We start from the raw sequence: 24262 nt of genomic DNA, 5'->3' as shown, positions 1-24262 counted from the left end.
CTGCAAATGTGCATACAGAACATCACCAAACAGTGAAGGGTCAAGATATCATCCTACTGTAGCTGCAAATCAGCATTAGCTTTCTTTCACCCGTTCTCTGATTAATGGAATACCCAGTAACACAAAATGCTTAATTCTTTAACACTGATACTAGAATATATAAGCTCTGAAAAGGGAAGGCAAAATTAATCACTCCAACAAAAACTGTACTCAAACCTACACAAAGATTAAAATAGAGATTTTATTGATGGAATAACAAAAGTGCTTTTCTTAAATATTTTTCAAAATACATTTATACAACTTACAATAATATATCCAAAATAACTGTATATACAAAACATTACCTTGCTTAATGTATGTGCTTTTTTTTTTTTTGAAAATTACAAAGCAACTTTTTGGCAAAGTTCAACCTTAAGAGGTGATAGTTTTGAAGGTTGGATTAAGAAAAATAGAACCTGAGGGAAAGTGACACTTATGTCCATGACAAGCAAGAAGTTCTCCATTTAGTTAAATAAAAGTGTTTTCGTAGTATTTTTCACATTACAAAAATAACAGAAGTGAAGAAAAAAAAAAAAGATGATGGATACTCTTCTCATCATTTTATAGAGCAGCTCATTCTTTCAGGTACAGGAACCTGGAGATAAGAGTGCATGTCAAAAATGAATGCAATTAAGGACAGCAGTGCCCTGCTGTGGTTTCCTCTTGTGTGCAGTTTCTTAGCTGCTGTTGATATGGTTGACCTGATTGGATCTGCGATGGATTTCTTCCAGAAAACTCTCAAGCTGTTCTATTAGCATCCGTTTTTTAAACCTGTATTTAAAAGAAAACATGATAATGGATGCACACAGTAATACATGAAACATCATTCAGAAAAACTTCTCCTGAACTCTGGAAGGTTCAGTTATTACTTTAGGACCAGCACATGGTGAGACTACACATATCTCATATGTATATACGCTGTTCTCCTAACATTCTGGTTAACTGCTAACTTGCTTTTCCATTTAATGAGTACAAAACTATGTTTACTACAGTCTACTCTAGCACATTGCTGAACATCACTCAGCCCTCATAAATCCAGGTAAAAGCGAATTGTTTGCTTTTTCTAGAAGTAGTTCTGAAATACAGAACTAAAATATCTGTCAAAAGAACTGTAACTCTAAAGCTGGCAAAAGCTTTTAGGAATTATTTGCATGCCTTCATGGTGCATTCACAGAAGGTTAGTGAAGTTGGTACTGGTGAAGGAACAGCCATTACACAATGCAGAGTAGATTTCCTGACAAAAATACAAATTAGATTTTGAGAAAGAAATTAAAGAAAAATACAGGCATAATCCATACATCTGGAGTCGCTGCAGTTCTATTCTGTATAGACTGAATAAATCTAAACAGTAGGCCATTCTGTCACCTTTGCTTACACCCCCTGCCTCAACGAGTAAAACTCCTTGCTGTTTCCAGATAGGTGCAGAAATGTCACAAGGGGAAGGGCTGAGAAGCCACTTCTCACCAGTGCTTTGGTAGCCACATGTGTGCTCACAGATAGGCAGCAATGAAAACATTCTGAACTATACACCAAGTTCAGTTCTCTGGCCTCGCTGAAGCCCAGCAAAAGCGTCTAGGTTCCAGTCAGGCATCCTGGTCCATGTCGTTGGCTCACAGAGACATGGTATCTGCCCTAATTTCCCTACCACAGGAATCTCCACAATCCCAGTTTGACTATGGGGAAAACAAGCTCCCATTCCCAACCGCTATGTCAGTGAATACCCATGCTCTGGCCTCTTACCCATCTTTCTTACTTGTCCTCAGTATCCCACAGACATATCACATTTAAGTACTGCTTCCCCTCCATTTTTCCTCATTGCCTCTCAAAAGTGATAGGTTTTCTGCTGCCAAAAGAGGAACTGTGGGCCAGTCAGTTTCCAAAAGAAGTTGAAAGCTGGGGACTGTTTTATAAATCTTCCTCTCCCTTTACAAATGTAGTGGACTAACCTCCAAAACTGAATGGGGCTCTTTATAAACACATTTTGTTGCTGAAGTGATCCACAGCTTTCTCTAGCCTGTATTCAGAGACAGAGCTTCTTGGAGCAGGGAACAGAAAGCAGTCATCCCAAATCTGAATTGCATTCCATGGCATTGTAAAGTCAGCTACCAGTTAACAAAACAAAACTAGGTTGACAGCTCTGGAAGGCCTAGAGATGTTCCCTGCAGGAAGCAGGAAACCTGGGTTAAATGTGATAGCTTGCCTGGATAAGGAAGGAGGCAGAGAAGTGAACAGGGTTTGTAGGCAGTGTTATCCAGGTGGATAAAATGATCACACTATAAAAATATAACCAACAAGAGAAGAGGAGGAGGGACATCAAGCTGTTCCTACGCTCAAATCAATAAAAATTGAAGTTAACAACAATCAGAAACAAACAACAACAACCAGAAACAAAGAAAAGCCAGCCTTTTCCACCAGTAGATACAGAAAACTGTAGGTTATGGTAGCAGACAGGATTTAATTCTGATGCATTCAACAGCAACACTCAATCACTACCAAAGGTTGCAGAAAAAGTGTCAACTCAAGATAGGTGTAACAAAGAGATTGTGCAGAAAAAAAAATGAGTTACAGGTGATCTTAAGAGTCTAATTTTACAGACTCAAATATGCTAACCCCACTAAAGGTTGCCACAAACTCCAAGAGCAACACTATTTTTTGATGTGCCATGACAGTGAGGAAGCATGTTTAACCTGCAAGCTATGCAACAACTCTGACAGGCAATATATCAACCAGACAAAAGCACAATAAAGTAATTGTTGCTCTAGAAGGAGCATGATCTGTATAAATTTATATGCCTCGCCAAGCTGACAAAGGCTAGAGGATCTGTACAAATGTCCAACGTCCAGTGCACCTTAAACTCTTAGCATGGTTTTATCCAAAAATTACTTTGTCTTTTGATCATAAATTTTGTTCAGTAATACCACAGGAAAAAAGCTGACTGCTACAAAAATAGAACAGAGGAAGAAAAAGCAACTATTCTTTGAGGTTTTGGAAGTAAGTTTTAAAGTTACCTATATTTATGATCCAAGCAATCTGCCGGAATTACTAGTTCCCTGCAACTCAAACATTATTGGTTCTAATATGTTTTTCATTTCTTTCCTCTTAGTTAATATGCAGAAGGTTAAATTTGGACAGTCTATCTACAGGATACTGTAAGGAACAGTTTCTACCTGGATCAACAACACAGGGTTTAAATCCTCAGCAAGTCTCTTCTCCAGTGAAAAGCTACCTCCATTTCCAAAGTCTCAGACAGGACTATAATATCGGAATTAAATGTCTAAAGAGTAGACATATATTTACAGAGCATACCTGGATGTCAAGACTATTTTTAGGACAAGATTTTGAGCTGATGCAGAATAATTAATTTCAACTGTTTCTGAAAGCCCAACTCACAGTAATATGCAACTCCATCAGATTTTCAAATTAGCAGTATACTCACACCTGAACTTTGAAATCTGAATGATTTTTTTTAAAGTTACCTACTCTTTCTATCCCATTGTCCATCTATGTTTAAAGTGACTTGACAGTTACAGTTGCTAAATTTTTAAGACAAAATCTGAGGGGAAAAGGTAAGCTTGTGCAAAAAACACCTCAAGAAGCTTAAGCATTTCTGTTTTTTCATAGGGAATTACTTACTTGCAGTGCATTGTTTCCAAACAAGTAACTGCATGGTTGTCAAGCAGTTATGTATAGTACTACATGGTGCAGTTCATAAGATTAATACGATTCAGTTACCTACCTTGAAGCTTCTTTAATAACATTTTGTAAAAATATCAATCGAGTTTGTAAGCTTCCTTGTACATGTTTCAGTAAAAAGAAGATTCTTTCATATTCTTAGAGGTAAAGAAAAGAGAGAAATCAGTTATTTAAAAATGCCTATACAGATATCTGTTGAATAGATCTGAGTGAAATACAACAAACTTCGAGTTTTTGTAAGCTTTCAGGCTGTATCTCCTATCAACCACAGTAACGACATACTGTTTAATGAAAACTAACATGAAAGAACACAGATTATTGCAGTTTAGGGTATTACTGGAACACCTAACAAGTTAAGTCTAATACTGATGATACAAAAACCATAGTTTTCATGAACATTGATAGGTATAGCAATATTTTAATCACTCATACAGGAAGTTTTTGGCAGAGATTTTAAAACAAACCTTTTCAGCTTTAAATGTATTTTGCTTCAGTCTTATAGTTCAGTACATTTCTAAAATGGTAATCTAATATGAATTCTTTGTTTAATCCTCATGTCAATCATCTGAAAGATATCTGGTATACTTACTCCTTCCTGGTTTTCGGATCTCTTTCATAATTTGTGCTCTTAGGTCTATATTGATCTCTCTGGAACTTCTGCAATGAACTGGTTTTTTCCCTTTGCTGGGTGAAGACATTGGCAAGTTCTCTTCAGTACTTTGTTCTTTACTACCTGATTCCTCATGATTCTCCAAAAACCCATCAACATTCAAATTATTCCCTAAATGCTCACGGACCACATCATCTGTATGAGCTGTTGCTCGATCCAAAGAATTGAATGGCGAAGAAGACAGTGAAAACTCTGAATCCGCAGAATTTGGGAAAACATCTGATGAAAGTGGGCCTGTAACGTGATTCTCAATGACATCATCAACTGCAACTTCATTATTTGTTTCTGATGCTGAAAAAAACAAAGATTACATTTGCCAGTTTTACATTCTTCATCATTTGATAGAAGTCAGTGAGTCAGGTCAGTATTGGACTCTTTTAAAATTATGCTCCAGCTTGTATAGTCAGTCTACTGTACACACCAGGCATAAGAAAACCTGTTTGTGGGTTATAACATTGAGTCCATCACTACATCTTCTGGCAATTAATGGCTTTTAAAATAAAAATTAAAAAATCACATGTATATTCTTTATACAAAAACAGGAAATTACAAACTACCAACAAAAACCACCTGTAAGATGTGCTTTTATAACATGGTGTTTTTTCCTACTAAATCAAACTGAACAAGCTTACATTAGTACTGCAAGCAAGCAAGACTGTTAAACAGCAGCTCAACTTCACAATAAGGGAAGTGATTTCACTGCATTAGAAGAAAATTCAAAATAACTTCATGTTGTGACACTTGTGAATGTGAATTTCCAGGCAAAGGAGCAACACCTTCTCCCTGTTTACATTGTCTCTCCATTTAGTACAGGAAATATATTGTTTATACCTGGAATTCATACAAAAGAGACTTCCGTCTGAAGGACTGTATGAACTCTCTGTAATTAACCCCAGATGCACACTTAAATACTTCATTTTCAAAAATGAGGTATAAAACTGCCCTGATAAATCACCAGCAGTATTTTTACACAAACAAGTGTTTTTGCATAAATTAAACAGCAAACTCTGAAGTTGAAGATTCACTTACTTTTGTGAATAGCAATAGGTTTAACAAGGTCAGGTTGTGCTTGTGCAATTGGTGTTGGTGGCCCTTTTCCTCCAATGTGGTTATTCACAACCGGAGGAGTTTGTGGTCGGCCTCTGAGCAGGGGGGACATACAGCGTCGTCTTTTTGGAACCCCCTGCATATTTGGTTCTCCAGGTCTTTTATGTTTATTCTGAGGTCCTGATACAAATTCATCTGCTTCATCTATCATCATTCCCTGTAATTAATTAACAGGAGGAATTCTTAACTTTACACCAAAACTACAAAGTACAATTAATGCCTTGATATTACGATAATGTTTAGTATGTGTAAGGTAGCTACATACAACATGCCATTATGTTTGGAATTATAAAGTGTCAACCAAATCCTTCCAAGACTAAATCAATGTGCTTAAGGTCCTTATCCAACAGTCTGCCAAGTAAGACAGAGTGGGTCAAACTTCCTTTTCAGTAACTCCAAAGCGACTCACATTTAATACAAAGGCTCTAAACTATATTGGCAGTTTGGTCAATTCTAAGAAAGATTTGGACAGAAGGGACAGTCCAGATTCCTGAAATTATGGGAAGCTTTTCCTGGTGGAAGCTTGGTAAATAAAACATGAATAAATATTAGTTATACTACAGAGACAAATGTATTTCATTTATAATATAATTTATAGGCATAACACTGGTTTTTCAATAAAGACTGCCCTCTCTACAATACTACTGATGGAAAAACATCTGAAATGCTTTCTTGTAAGGAGTGCTTTTAAAAATATTTGAAAGGGTTTATCCAACAGACTACTCAAGAAGAGCAATGTAAGTGGCAGTACACACAATCACACATTTTTTAAAAAGCTTTACAGAAAAGTCACCTTTTTGTCCAATTTGAATGGATTGCCAAATGTATGAAGCCTTCGTGGTTGATCAGGATCAAGTTCTCGGAGTGGGGAAGGTATTTGTTTTAGATACTCCTGGTAGTTTCCCATTTGTGCTATAGGTATGCTGTGAACTTGATCTATCATAATAGAAAAGTTTATTAATATACACCACTGCTCACCTTATAAGAATCCAGTCTATACCCACTTTACATCTCAGTCTTCATACTTTCATCGAATGCATTAACAGAACAGGTGTGTAAAACACCATTTTTCTTGCCTAACTGGTATTTATAACACTGTTTTCACTGCAGGAGACTTGCTTAAATGAATCAGTACGTATCTTGTGGATTTTTTATTATTATGACAGGAAATAAGCAATAGTTGTCAGGCATGGATGTTAGTTTTCTCATGCGTCCTGTAACTTTTCAACAGGTTGATGGGTGAAAAAACAGACTGAGAACAGATCAGAACTAAAACAATAATACAAAAGACACATTAATGCAAAGCAGTCATGCCATGCTGTACACAGCTTTGACATAACCGCCCAGTTTTAGCTACCCAAAATTTAATTGTCAAGACTAGCATTTTACCAAAGCAAGGGTGATTTCTGACCACTGTAGTCAGCAAATTCTTAAAAACCCATATAACCCAATTCTAAACTTGTTATGGCTTTAGATTTGCCAAGACTTGATCCAGAAAAACATGCATCAGAAGAACTAGCAGAAAAAAGCCCTAACTTGAGTTTTTATGTAGTTTAAACCTCCTCAAAGAACTACTCTGACAAAGTGGTACTGTAATGTGGAAATGCACAGATGTTAATCTGACCTAAGTAGTGGTAGGACTAATATAACATATGTGTTCATTTGCATTACCCTTCTCATCTTCTCCACTTTTTTGATCCTCTGTTAGATACCATAAAGCAGTGCCAGAAGACACAGGAAAAAGGTAAAGAAATAAATTAGCAGACTACTGAACTATTTGTTGTTGGTCTAACAAGCAAAAGAATCACACTGGCAACAACCAGTGAGCTAGCTTACTTTTCCACTGCTCCCAGTCCACTTCTATGGAGAGAGATCATAACATTCAGAACTGCTGTGATTTTTTTTTTCCCATCAGATACATCCATGAAAGTAGGAAAAAAAAAAAGTGAAAAAAGATTTGTCTGTAAAAGCCCAGGTTTCCTCATATGGATTGAAGGACAGAGCAGTGAGTGTGCAATCTTCTCTATCCTCACCATTTTTCCTCCAATGAGCTATCTAAGGGAAAAGTATCTAAGAAACCACGCAGTTTAATGGTAACAGACATCCAAGTTTTAAAGAACTACACTATTTGTTACCTTGTTTTTAAGTAATAATCACATCACAGGTAGACAAAACAAACTGTTATCTAACCTTCATCTTGTCCTTTCAGGAACTTGCGAGTACTCTTCAGTAAATTAGATCTCATTCGTGTTAACTGATCCAAAAGATTTCTTCTGGGTATGTCATAAGCATTTCTAAAAGTCTGAGGTTTCAAATCCTATAGTTCCAGTAAATGAAGTCCCAATTAATGCCATGTAAAAAACAATATCTAGCATTTCAATGGAAGTATATTGAAAATAACAACATTACACACAGTGGTGCTTACCTTATTCAGCAAAGCTATTTGGAACCCAGCATACTCCTTCATATTGAGGTCTAGAGGTCTATGAGGAATTTCCCCAGTAATCCCCTGTAGCAGATGTTGAAAATCGTTCCTATGTGCCATAGACAGGTTGTGTGATCTGCTTCTGACCTTAATTCCAGTCTCTTGCGCTACCTTTTTGCCTACAGAGCCAATGACTCTATCGGACTCTATTTTGGCCTTAATTTGAAATAAATAAATAAATAAAATTGACAATATGCTCTTAAAAGGATTAGTCAGACTTATTCATTTTAAATTCCTACCTACAAGATTCAACAACGTGCTAACACACTATGATGACCATAACCAGGATGAGCGCTTAAGGAGTACTTAATACATAACCACTTAATGCTTACTACAATTCTAAATATAGTGAACAGTTTGTGCCTAGGTCTTCTGCATATTTCTCCTCTGCTGCCCATTATGGTATCTAAGCACCAATATGCATGCAATGCTTTTATTTTCATAAAATGCCATAATTTGACTAGTAATTCTCTGAAAATCTACCTGTACTCATATAGGGTTCAGCTGTTATTGTAGAAAACAGTCTCTCACAAGACTGATTCTCCTGCAACTATAGTTGTGATCAGTCACCCAATGGTATCAACTTTTTAGAAGCTTAATACAAATAATCATAACATTATTAAATATGAAATATATGATAATACCTGATTCTGTTTGGTTAGACAGACATAACCTTCAATATCATGTTAAGATTTGCACCAAAATTAAACATATTCATAAATGCCAGCTTTTTGACAAAATACAGTGGAACAAAGACCCAAAAGGAATTTAGTAATACACCTGCCAATTTCGTTTTTCCAATTTCACAAATTTATAGACTACTCAAAATTTGAAAATGTACTTATTGAGAATAGTGAGTCTTTACTGGCAGGGTCTTCCAGAAGTTCAAAAAGCTTTAAGTACAATTTGCAGTGCATGTCATCACATTTTAGAGAAGTCAAAGATGTCTACGTTAAGACATCAGTTCACAGAGTACTGAGCAACATGACTGATTTAACAGAACACGCTGTAAACTTCAAGATATTTGCTTCCACAAGTAATCATTTATATTAATGTTTTAAGAAAAAAACTGACCCATAAGAGCTCATTAGCTAAGTTACAAGTACTTGGCGCTACTATTTCTTGAAGTTTCAAGCCTACTATGTTATTATCTTGAACAGAAAGCTTAACATGCACAGTTGAATAAAAGTGGAGGTAGCAGGGCAGAAATGCTTTAGCTGGTGCAGTAGACTAGTCAAAGATACGGGCACTATTCTGAACACAGTCAACAATTTCAAATAGTCACTTGTCACTTCTACATCTGTATCCTCATTTGAGATTCTGAATTATGTCAGTTATCTTATTTACTGAACACTTTCCATTTCATGTCACAAGCCAAAAAAAGGACACTTTGATTCAGATGCATGAAGTAAAATTCTCTATTTCCTGAAAAAAATCCTAAAACATCTTTAATATCTAAGGTACGACAACATGTTACTGTCTGTACAAGTAAAAATGCTCCTTAAGTAAATAAAAAAAAAATCACAATTTATACTTCCATATCTATCTTTATAGTCCAGTTTACAAAGTCTATATTTAAATGTTATGTTTTCCTGCAATTCAGAAGACCAAAATTATTTTTTGCCAATTGCTTATGGGAAGGTATAGACTTCATCTTTCTGCTCTTTTTTCCTTCAAACCCACTGAACTTCAGTATTTTAAGATTATCCTGATATTAGAATAAGTTTTCACTGCTCTTTTGCTTCAACATTACCTGCTGACTCAACTTTTTGAGATATGAAATGACACTGTAACTAAGTCCATATTCCACATTGTCAGCTATAAGGTTTGGTGCTCCCATCATTCTCACAGCTTTCTTCAAAGGCTGAAATATGGAATACATTTATGGTCACATTTAACTTTATAAATACTTCAACCAACTGTATCCATTTCAAATAGAACCCGAGGTTCTCAAAGTAAGAGAAGAACAAAGACTCTCAGGGTAGCATTTTGTGCTGTTTTTTGGTTTTTGTTTTTTTGTTTTTGGTTTTTTGTTTTTTTTTTAAAACATAGTGCCATTCATACAGAACCACTTATTAACAAAGATATCATTTATATACAAGTCACAGTGTATTATGAGATTATGAAATTTTCATAACATTCAGGTCTCAGGTCCCCCACAGGACTCCAGTGAAAACACTCACTAGCTATGAAGTTTAACTATTCTCTCTGGAATTAATACATATTTTATTTGAAATACAGACCACATCCATAGTGGAAAGAAAACCATAAAATAAAAATTTTAACAAAGTAAGTCATCTTACCCCAAGATAATAAGGAGGCATTGTCTTCAAATAGCTTTCAAATGACTGACGCCATTTCAGTGTAGGCTTTGCCTTGTGTACTTTAAACAAGTCATCTAAGGGTTACAAGAAGCAAAGATACAAAATGAAAGGCATATCTAGTATCTAGATAGCATTACATTATTTTCTCCAAAAAAAAGAAAATTCTAGTAAAAGAAATTATTGAAGAAATGCAAGTTCCTGAATACCTAAGTGAATACCTGTAAATTAATATATATGCAACATAAACACACAAGATAAACACTGCAGTCAAAAGATGAAACCTGATAAATTATTTACCAAAATCAATTGTCATTGATACAATGGATTAGGAAAAATGGTTCCTAAAATATTGAAAGTGATACCAAAACATATCAGAAAATGATGATTAAGCAAATCTTAGAGTCTGAGTCATGAAGGTCAGCCAATTGGAGACAAGTGAAACAAGTTACTGATTCTACCTTTCTATAGGTTTGTGATGAATACCTGCACTAATTGCAGTAATCTGTTTAGATGACATCAGTGTTTGAATTGCCTACTGCATAAGAAAATTTGTATGAAGTGGTATTTACCTAGCAGTGGAAGGAGGACTGGATAATTGTAAGGCATCACAAATAAATTCACACAATTCAGCGCTGTACTCGCTTTCAAGTAACCAAAAGGATGACCAAGTTCACTGTACTTTGCACTATTGCTCACATATACCTGCAATAAACCACATCACATTGCATGTAAATACAAAGTACTGTGTTCTGAAATTTTACATTCTCTTTATAGAATAAAGTCTAGGAAAAATAGCATTCTGTAAAAAACTTCGATTCAGCACGCACTCTACTTACCTGCCAGCAGGTCTGAGGAGATTTTCTTTCCAGGATAAACTGGGTCAGTGGTGAAGGTTCTAATTCATATTTATCAAAAGGCAGTTTGTCAATGACCATTGGTTCACAGTCAGTACAGGAAAATTTCACCACAGGATGAGATGTGCGAGGTGGCTAAACACAAGTATTCCACTGTTAATAAGTCTGTACAATTAAAATGCAATTGCACTATGACAACTAAAGCAATACAGCTTCTTCGAAAACAGATGTATTTAAGGAATCTATTCAATATGGGATTCATAGTTATTGTTAATGAGACCTAAGCAACTAATTTATGATGTTAGCACTACCTTAAAATCTGAAGGAATCTTATTTTCTAAAAAAATGCCAATTATTTAACTATATAAGTCTAGAGCAATATGCAACTAAGACTTCTTGCATTTACACCAAAACTTTGCAAATGGAAGTAATTCTCAGCAGGGACAAAAAAAAAAAATCTACAATCTACGTGTTACTCTAGGGCATGTCCATTTTCATACTCCACAGAAGCAAGTGTTGTACTTTTGCATTTGCTGACCTCCCCCAGCACTTTTCCTTCTTCGCAAATTTAACTGTTATAAAATTCAAACTGAACTACAAAGATTAAGAGCAGCAAGAATTCACAAAAAAACCCAAAACTTGTAAAGAATTCATTTTAACTAGGGCTGAGAAAAAGATTATTTCAATTCAAGGAATTTCAATGTTTGGATTTTAATCTTTTTAATGCAGAATTCCAACTGATGTCAACAGGAATTTATCTGCACGTGACAGGGCTTTATGGAATTATGAGAGCTATACATACTGAGAGAAAAAAATCTCTCATCATCTTGCCATTTGGGTAAGCCCATCTCATACTTCTAGAAGATTTAGTTCAACAATTCTTCACTTGGCAAGATCCATTTTATCAATCAAGATGTGCAGTAGTAGACAAACTGTACTGACCCTTCATAGCACATGGAAGCAGATATGTCATTGACAGATATGCCATTACAAGGAGCACACAGAACAGCTTTCCTGCAGAATAGCTTTTAAACATCCTGTACACAATTGTGTTTTTAATAACTACACAAGATTTACTTTTATTCATATATGCTAGCTTGCTCTGTTGTTCACAAGGGCATCCACATCCTTCAATGAATGTAGCTACAGATGCCATCAACATCAAACTTGTAAATATCACTAAAATTTCATACTGGTATCACTCCTGTATTTCAGAGGACTTCATATGTTTTTCAACCAGAAGAGGTAAAATTTGTGAGAAGTTCAGTGAATGTACTAGTCAGCACACCCATTTCAGATCAAAAGAACACAAATTCAGTAAAAATAATTATGCAAAGTATGTACCAATTATGCAACTATATTATTTCTACTTTAATAATTTTCAAATATTAGTAGAAATAAAAAATACACTATACAATACTAATGATTAGTTCTCAGACCAGAAGGCAGTGGGCATATACTCTTTTATGAAAAAGAACACATAAATTCATTCTTTGGGCTATAATTGAAAAAAAACAAGGTTTTCTCAACTTGGATAAATTGAAGGTATGGCTACACTGCACCTACAGAAGATGGATAGTCACTTGCTAGGATGACAGAACTACCAAAAGGATTCAAATTGAGAAGATCATACTATCTTCTATTAATGCCATCTATGAGGCAATAGAATTCACCAGGGTTTTACCGAAGTACCACCATTTGATATTTAACAGGGTTCAAAGCAGTAACAACTCAAGTCAACAAATCAATCTGTTACAGGCAGTTTCCTAATGCTTCAAAGTTACTAAAAAGCAAACTCTATTATTAGCTCATCAATAACTTATAAGAGATAACTGCAACACAGGTTTACATGTCATTCCTTCTAGGGTCACACTGCTTTTACAGTTGCTACAGCGAAATATGTAATTCAAGATTTTAGAAATATCAGTGAATAGAAAATCCTGGAATATTCCCACATGCACAAACCCTTTGCTTTATCTTCAGTACGTACCAGCGTTGGAGAATTCTGATCTGGCCAAAAGGATTCAGGAACAGGCCAGTGACCTATAGGAACCCCAGTTTTAGGGTTTGGTCTGACATAAATAAGTTTGTGACAGCTGTGCCAAGGTTGGGGTCCAAAGGGTCTAGATATCTCCACCTGCCCATCTACAGAAGAGAAAGGTTTTATGAGCCAAAACAGTGATAAAACTCAAGAAGAGTATTAAACAACTTCTGTGAGGAGTTCAAGAACTATAACCTCAGGGAAGCTCTTCCTGCAGTTAATATTATTTCTAAGAATAGTAGATAGTTGTCAGTAAGCATTCCCGCAAAAGCACAGACTATGAGAAACCTAATAACCACTGAATGTTTACAGGATCATAGCTGAGAAAGCCAATTATCTCAAGCCCCTCAAAGTCATCAGTTCCTTTCTCCTCCATTGTTACTAACAGATAACCTTCAAATTCCTGCATTAAAAAAGTGATATATGTGACTAATACTGCTGGACTAACTTTTTATTGTAGCAAAATAAGATTAAAAAATCCCACAAACACTTCCCAGGAACATCCAAAGAGGAACCCAGCTAAGCCATTTAGAATGAGAAGTTAACATTGCACAGTTGTATTTGCTATTTTAACTCTTAGTGCCGCCACTTTATTACACTGAACAAAAATGGATAAAGTGTATAAACCCCCAGTCTTTCCATAAGTTATTCACATTTCTAGCTGGCTGAAAACCACTGCTTGAAACTCATGAACCCATTCAACTATGACTGACATGAATAACTGCACTTAATACTACCTGAGTAATATGAACAATGTAGATATGTCTAGCAACTGCAGCCAGTATTTTGAAACACAACAGAATTTCAGAATTAGCAGGTCCTTTTTGTAGTGATGTCTTTGAAATTGCAACACTTGCCCTTTTGTCTTGGCAACTCCTACATTAACTTCACTAAATTATATTCACAGTCATCCCTGTTATTTGATGCCAGTGTAAAAAATGTCAAGTACCATCAATTGGTGAGGGATCCGGTCCAGCTTTTTCAAAGTTTATTACCACTCCACTTTGCACTTTTTGCACCAACGACTCAAGACACTGATTCAGCATTCTTGGAGAGCACACACAATATGATCGACCTACAACAAAACAGTTAAGGTTAAGGTTGTTCAGTGTTTCTGCCCTTATTTTAACTTGGATCATTTAAAACTGTTCAACCATCACACATGTTGAATTATGTAAGATCGCTGATTTAAAGTTTCTCCTGAAGAGTCCCTCCTTGTTTAAGCACCAAGGCAGCCTAGCGAAGCAGGGACACATACCTCATCAGAAAGGCTTGGATCTTACACCCTTAATGACTAATTCAAATTCATGGTTGCATTCACGGAAAATGGGCTCCCCCTTGTGACATTAACACTTAACTGGCCTCGAATTTCAGTCAAAGTGCTGTTAGTACAGCCTACAGACAGTCAGAAACTAGTGGAATCAAATCCTTTTGGAATACTTCTTAAATCCCTTTACTCTCTATCACAACCCCTCTGATGCATCAGAAAAATCATTATGTTCTTAAAATGTGATAAAATCAATGCATGAGTCTGACCTGGAATATAATTTCTAAGAGATTAAGAATACGATTTCTGACTGAGAGAAAAGTATCAATTCTGCAGAACTATTATATGTTCTGCATGCTCTGGAGGGAAAAATTCCAAACAACCAACACATTTCCTTCACTTTTGGCTCCTTTAGGTTAGAGTACGACAAAAATTTAGCTAATCTGTACTGCAGAACAGACTCAATTATTACAATTTCTAATCGCAATACCAAGGTGCAGTAGAAAGCAAGCAAGTACTCTTCTAAAAAATTCCCAAAGTGAGTAGATTCATATTTCCTAGACAGGTTACATTGTCTGTAGCTTTAATGCAGTGTGTTTTAGCTTTAGAGTCTTGAGAATTTTTAGAAGTGCTGTAAGAACTTGGAAAGTGTTATTCCATGACACGGAATCACAAGATTAATTGAACAAGATTAATTGAACTAAGCTGAATTGATCTACATTTTTTAAGTAATGACTTGTCAAAGGAACCGAGGGCACTCACCTCCTGTGACTTCACACATAGGTGTGATTGCAGAGTCATCCACTGGTACTCCCGTCATTTGCTCCGATTCTGGTGCTGTAATACCAGGCAAACGAAGAACCAAAGCAAACAACCTCTGATCCCATCGAAAGGGTTCCTTAGTCAACTCACTTCCAGGTAAAGGGGAATTGAGAGGTAAATGGAGCTGCAAAGGAATTTAAATCTGTGAATGCACAGCTTTAGAAAGAAACAAAAATTCAGGTCACACAGCAATGGCAATTCACTCTATATAAGCACACATCTCTTGTATATGTGTGTATATAACACACATTTATAACTTTATTCAGGTACTGTACATGACAAGCAAGACACCCATTATTTAATCAAGATTTCAAACATTTCAAAGCAACATGATACGTAATGTTGAGAGCTACAAATCAAGTAGTAACAACCACTGTTAAAAACTGATCCAAACTTCAGAATTATTAGAATATTTTCTTTAGAATTTCAGCAGTAAAAGCTGCTTCACTGTAGTGTTCTTTTGTTCAGTTTTCTATTGAATAGGGCCATTCTCAGCCTAGTATTTTCCTCAGTTCTTCAAGATAAGCACAACTGAATGAAAAGATAATGTTAATCTAAGACTACCCCAGAAGAAATATAGCTCGAGTGTAGATGTCACGATTACCTACTCCAGATAACTTAGCTTCAAGTGAACTATTGTCGTAGTTATGTTACAGAATCAGAAAGATTCTACGCAATTCAGGTACATCCCACAACTAAACTCATGTCTGTGCTTAAAGGGAAAAGTGGGTGTTAAAATTAAAATCAACACTGAAACACAAAATTCGTTCTCACTTTTAGGTAACAGATAACAGCAGCCACAGCTACCCATACAAAGAAGAATTGCTTGCCGTGTGCCGTTGTGTTGCCTCTGTCTGGGAAAAACTACACAAAAGTTTTAGTTCAAAATACTGAAGATACTAAGTACATGGGAGCATTTCTTTTACTGTCTTTTCTGTGAATTAAAGCAAAGAGATTCAAGTGTCAGTCTTCAAACATGATGCAGTAAAAATACAGCAGTGGTCAGAGAGTAACAGAACATCTAAAATTTCAAGGATAGCAGCAGTTTTATACCTAGTGAACTGAAACAAGGTGTGTCAGCTTGTAAGGGACAGCAGAAGGCATTCAGAAGATTCTATCCCCTCTCTTGAATCCCGATACCTCACACAGATTAGTGGGGAAAAAACAGCTTACTCACACGTTCAGCTATAGAAGCCCTGACCAGATAATCTAAATTTGTAACGGTTACAAGGTTCAGAAAATTCAATAGATCCCTGGCTGATGATAACACTGTTAGCACAAGCAAAATTCTAATTCCACTTGGAGCACTGCAGCCATTAAAGAGAAAGAAAAAAATCCCCGAAGCAATGACTCAAGTGGTGCAAACAGTTCCATTACTGCACCAAATACAAGAGTTAAGCCCAAATGCTAAAGCAAACTCATGTCTCCTCAAACACTTCTCATGCAGCACTCAAAAAAATCCCAATTCTCAATCTCAGCTCAATGTTAGCAAGAAAGTACTAATCTTTTCCAGAACTCGATGCAAGTCCACATAAGTACCCATTATATATTGCCTTCATTTTTAGTTCATAGTGGTTAGTTGGGGAATTTGCAGAACACTGTTAAAGCAGTTTTTCTTGTTTGCTTATTTTTAAGAGATAGTTTAAAAGCATTAAACCTGATTTCCACACCAGCCACCTCATCTATTTCTATTTACATAATTGCAAGCATCTTTTATTGGGAAAAATACAGGTCTTCATGTTCGAAAAACAATCAACTTATTGATACAATCTCAAAACTAGAACAAACATGACAAATCCATTCTCATAACATGTGGTCAAGAATCACAATATTTTTGACTTTTAAGCACACCTGATGATCCCTTCTGAATTTCTGTTTTTGCTTATGCAAGCACAGAGTACATGTGAGAACAGAACTATTTTCCCCAAATGTTTCACATGAAACTGGTCAAAGGGAACTCAGCTATCTACCTCATTTATTACTGATTGACATGCATGTCTTTCCCCTTTTCACACAAAGGTCCAGCAAAGACTGCCTGAGAAGAGGAAATTCAGTTACAAGAATTGCCGCATTCTTAGCAAACAGCCTGGAATCCTCACTGTAAGAAGACTCAATTGCAAGCACTCCACTGTCCTCCCCTGTGGCTATTAAGGAATGCCATTCAAACTTTCCTACTTAGATCTGACTAAATGGAAGATTTACCAGCTCCTAAGAGTATACTTGATCTGCAAAACATACCTATGTAACATCATTGTTTTACTTCAGGCAGTATATACACATTTTTTACTATATATATGGAAAGTATCCCATTGGACCCTGTACCAACACTATCCTGAGTTCAGTTTCTCTCAAGCTACAAAAGCTTTCTTTGGCTCAGCTGGTTAAACGGAGATAATCCCAAAACCAAACAGTACTCAGAAGTAGGCCATTGCATTAAGTACATATTACTATTAGAAATATTTTGAAACTGACACCATGAAAAGACACCATGCAAAGCAATCATCAAGTCAAATGCCCTCACTTTCCCACAATTTAATTCCGGTTTAGTTTAGCATCCTTTATTTAACTTTTATACTAGCGAAGTTACAGATTCAAACCAACTCATTCTCCATAGACATCAGTAACTCTGTCTTTTCACCTCCAGTTAGCTTTTCTTTTAAGCTGGTATTGTATTACCATAGCAACTGCATACCTAGCAGAAGGTGAGCCTAGAATTCTATATCTTGCATTTCCTTTCTTTCCCCATGCATATTTCAATACGAAGGCATGTACATATTTTCCTCTTTGTCTTTCATGCTGGTTGTTGAGAAAAAGGTTGACTGAACTATTAAAAGGGAGGTTATTTACCAGCAGTGGTCTTCAAAGTGTTGTCTATGTACATCACACACAAGTGTTCTCCCAGCTTAGTACTAGAAACCAGCTGTTTTGTCTCAATACTAGTTTGTAAGAGCACACACAAACCCTACCACCATGCCCAAATGCCACAATGATACAATAAGATAGCAGCATATGCTTTATTCCCCTCTTCCTTGCTTTTAAAACCACTAAAATATTCAAGAACCAAGAGGGGGTGGAGGACAGCATTGTATCGAAGAGATCTTATAGAGTGCTATTACTGGTGAGCAGGTCGGTTTTTTATTCTCAGACCTTGTTTCTACCTACATTCTACCTGGAATCATAAGCAGCAGCACAGTCTAAAAACCTAACAAAACTTAAAAAGGATCCTAGAGACCCTAGGTTGAAAAAAGACACAATTAGCATTAGAGCATTCTGGACTGGCATGGCAGTTGTTGAACTGAAGACAGTAATGATCTTCTGGCAGAGGCTGCACATACCAGCTTGTACATTAGAATAGGGCAGCACAAGCACTACTTAAGCTTTAGTACCCAGATAATTACAGGCAGCTCCATCTTGGGAAATCTCACAAAAGATTGTTACACATCAGGCACTGAATCAAAATATCCAGAGACAGTCACCTTTTCTTTTTGCATCTAAAAAAAAAATTCTTTAAAAAATAATCTGCCTTCAAGTAACCTTCCTTGCATGCTTTTCTGCTACCCACAGAAAGATAAGACATCTAACATTCCAAGCAAATGCAGCATTTCATCGTCAGAGGACGTAAGGATGGGTAACTCTATTCAAGTCCAACTAAGAAAACCAACTCTTGATAGACTGAGAAATTCTACTTAGTTATCAACAACCTTAAGTTTTCCCATCTTTTTCCATGCAGTTGTAACAAGCCACAAATTGTTCTTCCATAGGAGATAACTTAAGACCACAAAGACACCGAGGTCAACTGACATACCATGGCAATGTCATGGATATACTCCACGCTTCCAATGCCAGCATTAACCATGAGCGAGTGCTCACTGAGCTCATGGTTACACAGCAAAAATGCACATATCAAGAACTTTAGAGCTGGGTCAAATGCTGCAAACACCAAAACTGCTAATAACAGGAATAATAAGGATGAGAAAGAATGGGAATGTACATTTAATGGTATTTGCCACACTTCTTGCAGAATTTTGTTTTCAAGTCTAGATTTCTAGCTGGAGGAACTAATGATTAAAAATATAATAGATCATTTACAGTTCCTGATTATTCCTGAAAGTAAGCAGGACCTTGCCACTTGTTGCAGTTGTTACAACAGGGATGCAAGATGATTGACCCTGGGAAGGATCAATGTGATAATGCCAAACAGTTCAGGGATGAAGACATACGAAAATCACTGATTCCTCCTGTAAGAGTCTCTTGTAACTGAATGATCAGAGGAATGGCAACATACAGAAACCAAGCAGCACTGCTCATGCTTTTTGCTGGCATAATCATTCATCAGAATGTATCAATAGGCCAACAACCCAGCTTTAGTCTTGCAAACAGGAGTTTAATGCTTCCTCTTAAAACAGAGGGTATGTAGAAGGAGGACAAGGCAACATAGCACCTGTAAAACTAGGAAAGTATGATTTTTTTTCATAATATAAAGAGGAATAAGAGAAATCCCTTCAAGAAATTAAACATCTGTTAAAGGAAAGATGAAGAAAGGGCTAAGACCGGATTTGAGGGATCAGGAGAAGCAAAAGCCACTCCATGAGGAATCCATAGCATGAGACCAACTAAATAATGATGGTTTGCCAACAGGATGAGCCTGTCCCCTCCTCAAGTTATGACTGGGACAAGTGAGTCTGGTCAACAACTCTTGCTGAATGTAGACCTGATGCTGGCATTCTTTAGTACCTCAGCACTAGCGTATTAGAAAGCACTGGCAGAAGGCACAGAACTGGAAGTGTTACTAACTTGTGCAGGTGGACATAATTGCACAGACTATCAGTCTTCAACCTGAGGAACTGCACAGAAGAGACAAAGCACTGAACAGGAAAGGCTCTTTATCTGCAAAACCCATATTAAAATCTACAAAGGAACAGGACATCTGAAGAATTCAGCAAGAGCTCTGAAACAGGGTTTAAGCTTGACTGCTTCACACTAGGGCAAATGACAGTGTTCCCATAGTGATAAACTGATTTTACCAGTAAGAACGCAAATGTTCAACTGAATGACAAAGGTTTGAGAAAACCTGCCTCCAGGTTCCATACTGGCTTCACAGGCTTTCAAAAAACACCCCAAACCCCAACATTCTGTTAGTTCTCTTGTACACAATTTAAAAGAATTAAAAATATACTGCCTTAGTCGATGTTAAGAAGTAAAAACACCTGTCATAGCCAGTGGGATACAATCACTTCCAACTCTGAAAAGCCTTCCCAAAGTCAAACCCGAAGAACAAAACAGACATTTGAAAGTGATTGAAAAGCTTTGTTATTGAACCAAAGAGCAAGGACAAACTTCTCTATCTCCAGGGTGGCATTACCATACTAATTCTTGCTCATTTCTGCAAGCCCCACTTGAGAGAGAACTGTAAAGGACACAAGCTACACTAAGAAAAATTCTGACCAATAGGACACACACTGACAAAAGCCAAAAATGAGCCCTGAAGAACAGAAGTACCTTTGATGCTTTGTTCCTCTGCTCTCTGATACTGTTAAAAATATTCCTACCAGTACACCTATGGCAAAAGAGGAAAAAAAAAAAATCACTTCCACTGCTGGGTATGAAACACATACCCAGTACATACATATGGAAAAGCACTCAAAGAAACTTGTATTTTGTCTTGCAGGAAGTAAGAGCCATGGTCACTTCCCATTCCTCCAGAAGACAACGCCTTATCATCAGTTTATTTACAAAAAAAAAAAATCAGTAGTTCCCTATCATTAAAGTAGATTCTGCATTTCTAGAACATAACTGAACAATTGGCAAATTATGCATCAAATTTGGCCCAATGTCACAATCATACTAAAACTCTAAGTGTAGCATGCACTTACCAGTCAGCACTGCTCATGAGCCAAGCCTAAATTTACTAGATTAGAGCAGTCACCAGAAAACCCTTTTTCTCAACATAAGTTACAACAGCTTAAAGATGTGACTGTATGACCAAATGGTTGCCTAAGAAAATATCTTCCTGTGAAGGCTAAGGTAAGAAAGTTGCACCCACATTTAAAGGAAAAGGTAGGAAAAAAAAAAAACTTGCTGGCTATAAAAAAGAAATCCTGACTCTTGCTGTAAAAGAGCTTATGACGAACAACACAGCTTTCTTATCTAAATCATTTTGGATAATGAACAAGATGAAAGGAAATGTAACAGAATCATAGCACTGTGTGCATTAGAATGGACACATGAAGGTTATACAGCCCAGAGCCTTTTGACTGCTCAGGGCGTTGTCCAGTTCAGCTTTTATTATCTCCACAACCACTGGACAACCTATGCCAGTGTTCAATCACCCACATAGTTAAAGTTTCTTGATATCCGATCAGAATTTCCTCTGGTACAATTTGCAGCTGCTGCCTTTCATTTCACCCCTGTGTACCTCCAAGAAAAGCCAAGCTCCCTGCTCCTTTAAGTTGTTGCAAATGGTGATGAAACACTACAGGCTTCTCTACCAAAGGCTGAACAAACCCAGTTCTCAGCCTCCACCAAGATGTCATTTGCTTCACCCTCTGTGCACCTTGGTGTCCGTAATTCCAGACTGTCCATGTCAGATTTTACAAGTTAGTCATCCAGCAGCAAAGAAAATGCTTCTCCTCAAGAAACATAGGTAAGAGACTACTCAAAACAGTACTCTGCTGCTAACACCACTGTATGTTGTAGAATAGTGTGACACTTCAGTGTCTTCTATTGGTATTTTGGACCGCACCCATTCAATCACCAGATTAAGCTGAAAATAGTTTATTGGGTAAAAAAATATGATGGAAGTGAAGTTTTTATACATATAACCTACTTGTTATCATGGATCCAGGAATTCCCTTTCAGTTACTGGCTATGCTCATTTGTTAGTAGTCCACATAGAATTATGAGGTCATTCAACTTTCTTCCTCTAAGTCAGATACATTACAAAAACACTCAAATACCACTTTTCATACAGACAACTTCTGTAAGTGCTGTAAGAATGCAATATAATAGATTATTAGGAGAAATTTGAGTAAGTAATGAACAGCTATGTATGACAAGCTAATCTGTATAGTCAAATGTGGTGTAGCACAAGCAAAAGTCTGAATCCTCCTCTTAAGCTTTAAAACAGACCCTTCAATATTAATCTTTTCCCTGAAAAGGGAACGATCTTAGGGATTTGTTGGTTTTTTATTTGGTTGGGGTTTTTTACTACTGCATGGAACGGGCATTGAGCTGGTCAGACCAACCCTATCCCTAGTGACTTCCATCTTTTTAAGGAAAGAATTCAAAACAGTCAGTAATTTAAAAATAGTTCAGTGCATCAGTATAGCTCTGAGTTTGCCAGATGTCTGAGCGGGTACTCCAGTACATTAAGATCTTGATTTTAAACTGCTCTACAGATTTAATTTGAAATACATTTCTTCAGCTCTTATCTTGGACTATAAGGACTACTGATTTGATTATATACATTATATACTTATTTTTAAAAATCCAGTGTGAAAGTGGTACGTTTCACACACTCTCTAGTGACCACATCCTTTGGAAAATCAGTTTGTTAACTTGGGTCTATACACAAAGAACTAATATCTAGACCAGTTAAAGACACACACACTTTATAGAAATCAACTTCTTCTGCTAACAACATCTGAAAAGCCATGAACTCCCTGGACAGAAATAGCAAACCCAGGTTACTAAACAGATACAACTAAACAGTTGTATCACAGACTTCTGTCACATGATGTAAGTAAAAAGTTACTCAGCTTTTTGTAGTACCATTGCATAAAAATCCTCTAAATTAAAAGCAAAACACACGCAAGTTTACGCTATTAATGAGCATTTATGCTCCTACTGTAAACAGTATTGTAACACCATGTTTAGTACACATTGCTGTAAACAGAGGTCAGACCTTACCTCTTCCTGTATCCCACTGGTAGTGGTTAATTTACTTCCATCAGTAACTGTAATAATTATTGCTGGCTCCAGAAAAAAAGGGTTTCGACCCTAAGGGGAAAAAAAAAAAAAGCAGTTTCACTTAAAATGGTATAACAAATTCATAACCTTCTGTTCAGTCATTAAATGCCACTGATACCCAGTAACAAAACAATGAAGCCCAAGGTATTTATTCTCACATACTACATAGTACAGTGCAATGGACTTCTGAGTCTTTTTACAGTTAGGCCATGAAAAGTTCGATACTTAACGTATCTGTATGTAATAAATGTATACAAAAACACAGCAAAAGTGGGTAACAGCACTTCACAAATAATGTGCACTGTAGTTTTTTGACAAACTAGCAGCTGTTAGGAGAAGCAACCATCCCCTCAAAACATATACTTTTGATTCCCCCTATTGCAGGGTTGATTTTGCGTGACTTAATTATTGTGTGTCCAAGTAAAGCATTAGCATAGTATCCTGGGATCATGACCCCGGGTTAAGAACTAATACTCTGTGTATTAACACTGACAGAAATAGCATCAGTTACATTTTGATTACAGTGACTCAATCAAACGTGCAAAATTTACTTCAGAAACAAATACTTAAAAAACAGATAAACTTTCCATATGAATCATTTAAGACAAACACATACAGGACAAGCCATTTTATGATCCCATGACATTCAACTAGCCCAGCTGTAACAAAAACACTTGGTCAGTTACTGGCACTTCCTTTTCCTACTGCCAGTATTCTAGGAGCTTTCAGTCCCTCCTGAAAAAGAGAATTCCAAAGTAATCCAGGCACATATCAATTCCAAGACCAGGTAGCACATTCCACTCTACCTAGGGTTAAAAATGGACTCAATAAAAGTCACCATAATATTTTGTTTAGTTAGTCCTACCCTTCTTCTCTTGCCAAGATCAAAGCCTTGCTTTCCTTCTTCAGAAAACAAAGAAAAATATAACTACACCCACAGCCTTGTTCTGCTTATAAAGACAACCTAGCTCATGAATGCTTACAACTGGCTC

General features: G+C 36.5%; 1 protein-coding gene across 3 annotated transcripts in view; it reads right to left on the bottom strand.

Moving 5' to 3' along the window:
* Positions 1-217: 217 nt before the first annotated feature.
* INTS6 (integrator complex subunit 6) overlaps positions 218-24262 on the bottom strand; it is a 41921-nt gene continuing 17876 nt past the window's right edge. Inside the window, exons 4-18 of one of the 3 annotated variants that reach the window (XM_027648130.1) lie at positions 23211-23300; positions 15243-15426; positions 14163-14288; positions 13163-13317; positions 11155-11307; positions 10888-11020; positions 10298-10392; positions 9748-9858; positions 7935-8150; positions 7700-7826; positions 6303-6445; positions 5432-5666; positions 4322-4693; positions 3776-3869; positions 218-810 (exon numbers count right to left, since the gene is read on the bottom strand). In XM_027648130.1, the coding sequence (XP_027503931.1) occupies positions 717-810; positions 3776-3869; positions 4322-4693; positions 5432-5666; positions 6303-6445; positions 7700-7826; positions 7935-8150; positions 9748-9858; positions 10298-10392; positions 10888-11020; positions 11155-11307; positions 13163-13317; positions 14163-14288; positions 15243-15426; positions 23211-23300 (2328 nt within the window). In that variant the 3' untranslated portion in view covers positions 218-716. The remainder of the gene's footprint in view (positions 811-3775; positions 3870-4321; positions 4694-5431; positions 5667-6302; positions 6446-7699; positions 7827-7934; positions 8151-9747; positions 9859-10297; positions 10393-10887; positions 11021-11154; positions 11308-13162; positions 13318-14162; positions 14289-15242; positions 15427-23210; positions 23301-24262) is intronic. The other 2 variants (XM_027648137.1, XM_027648146.1) reach the window with 2 other exon arrangements.

The sequence above is a fragment of the Corapipo altera genome, unplaced genomic scaffold, assembly GCF_003945725.1.
Source record: "Corapipo altera isolate COAL_440 unplaced genomic scaffold, ASM394572v1 0, whole genome shotgun sequence".
Classification (NCBI taxonomy): domain Eukaryota; kingdom Metazoa; phylum Chordata; class Aves; order Passeriformes; family Pipridae; genus Corapipo; species Corapipo altera.
Note: the sequence above shows the minus strand (reverse complement) of the source record. Positions and strands in the feature narration are given on the sequence as shown.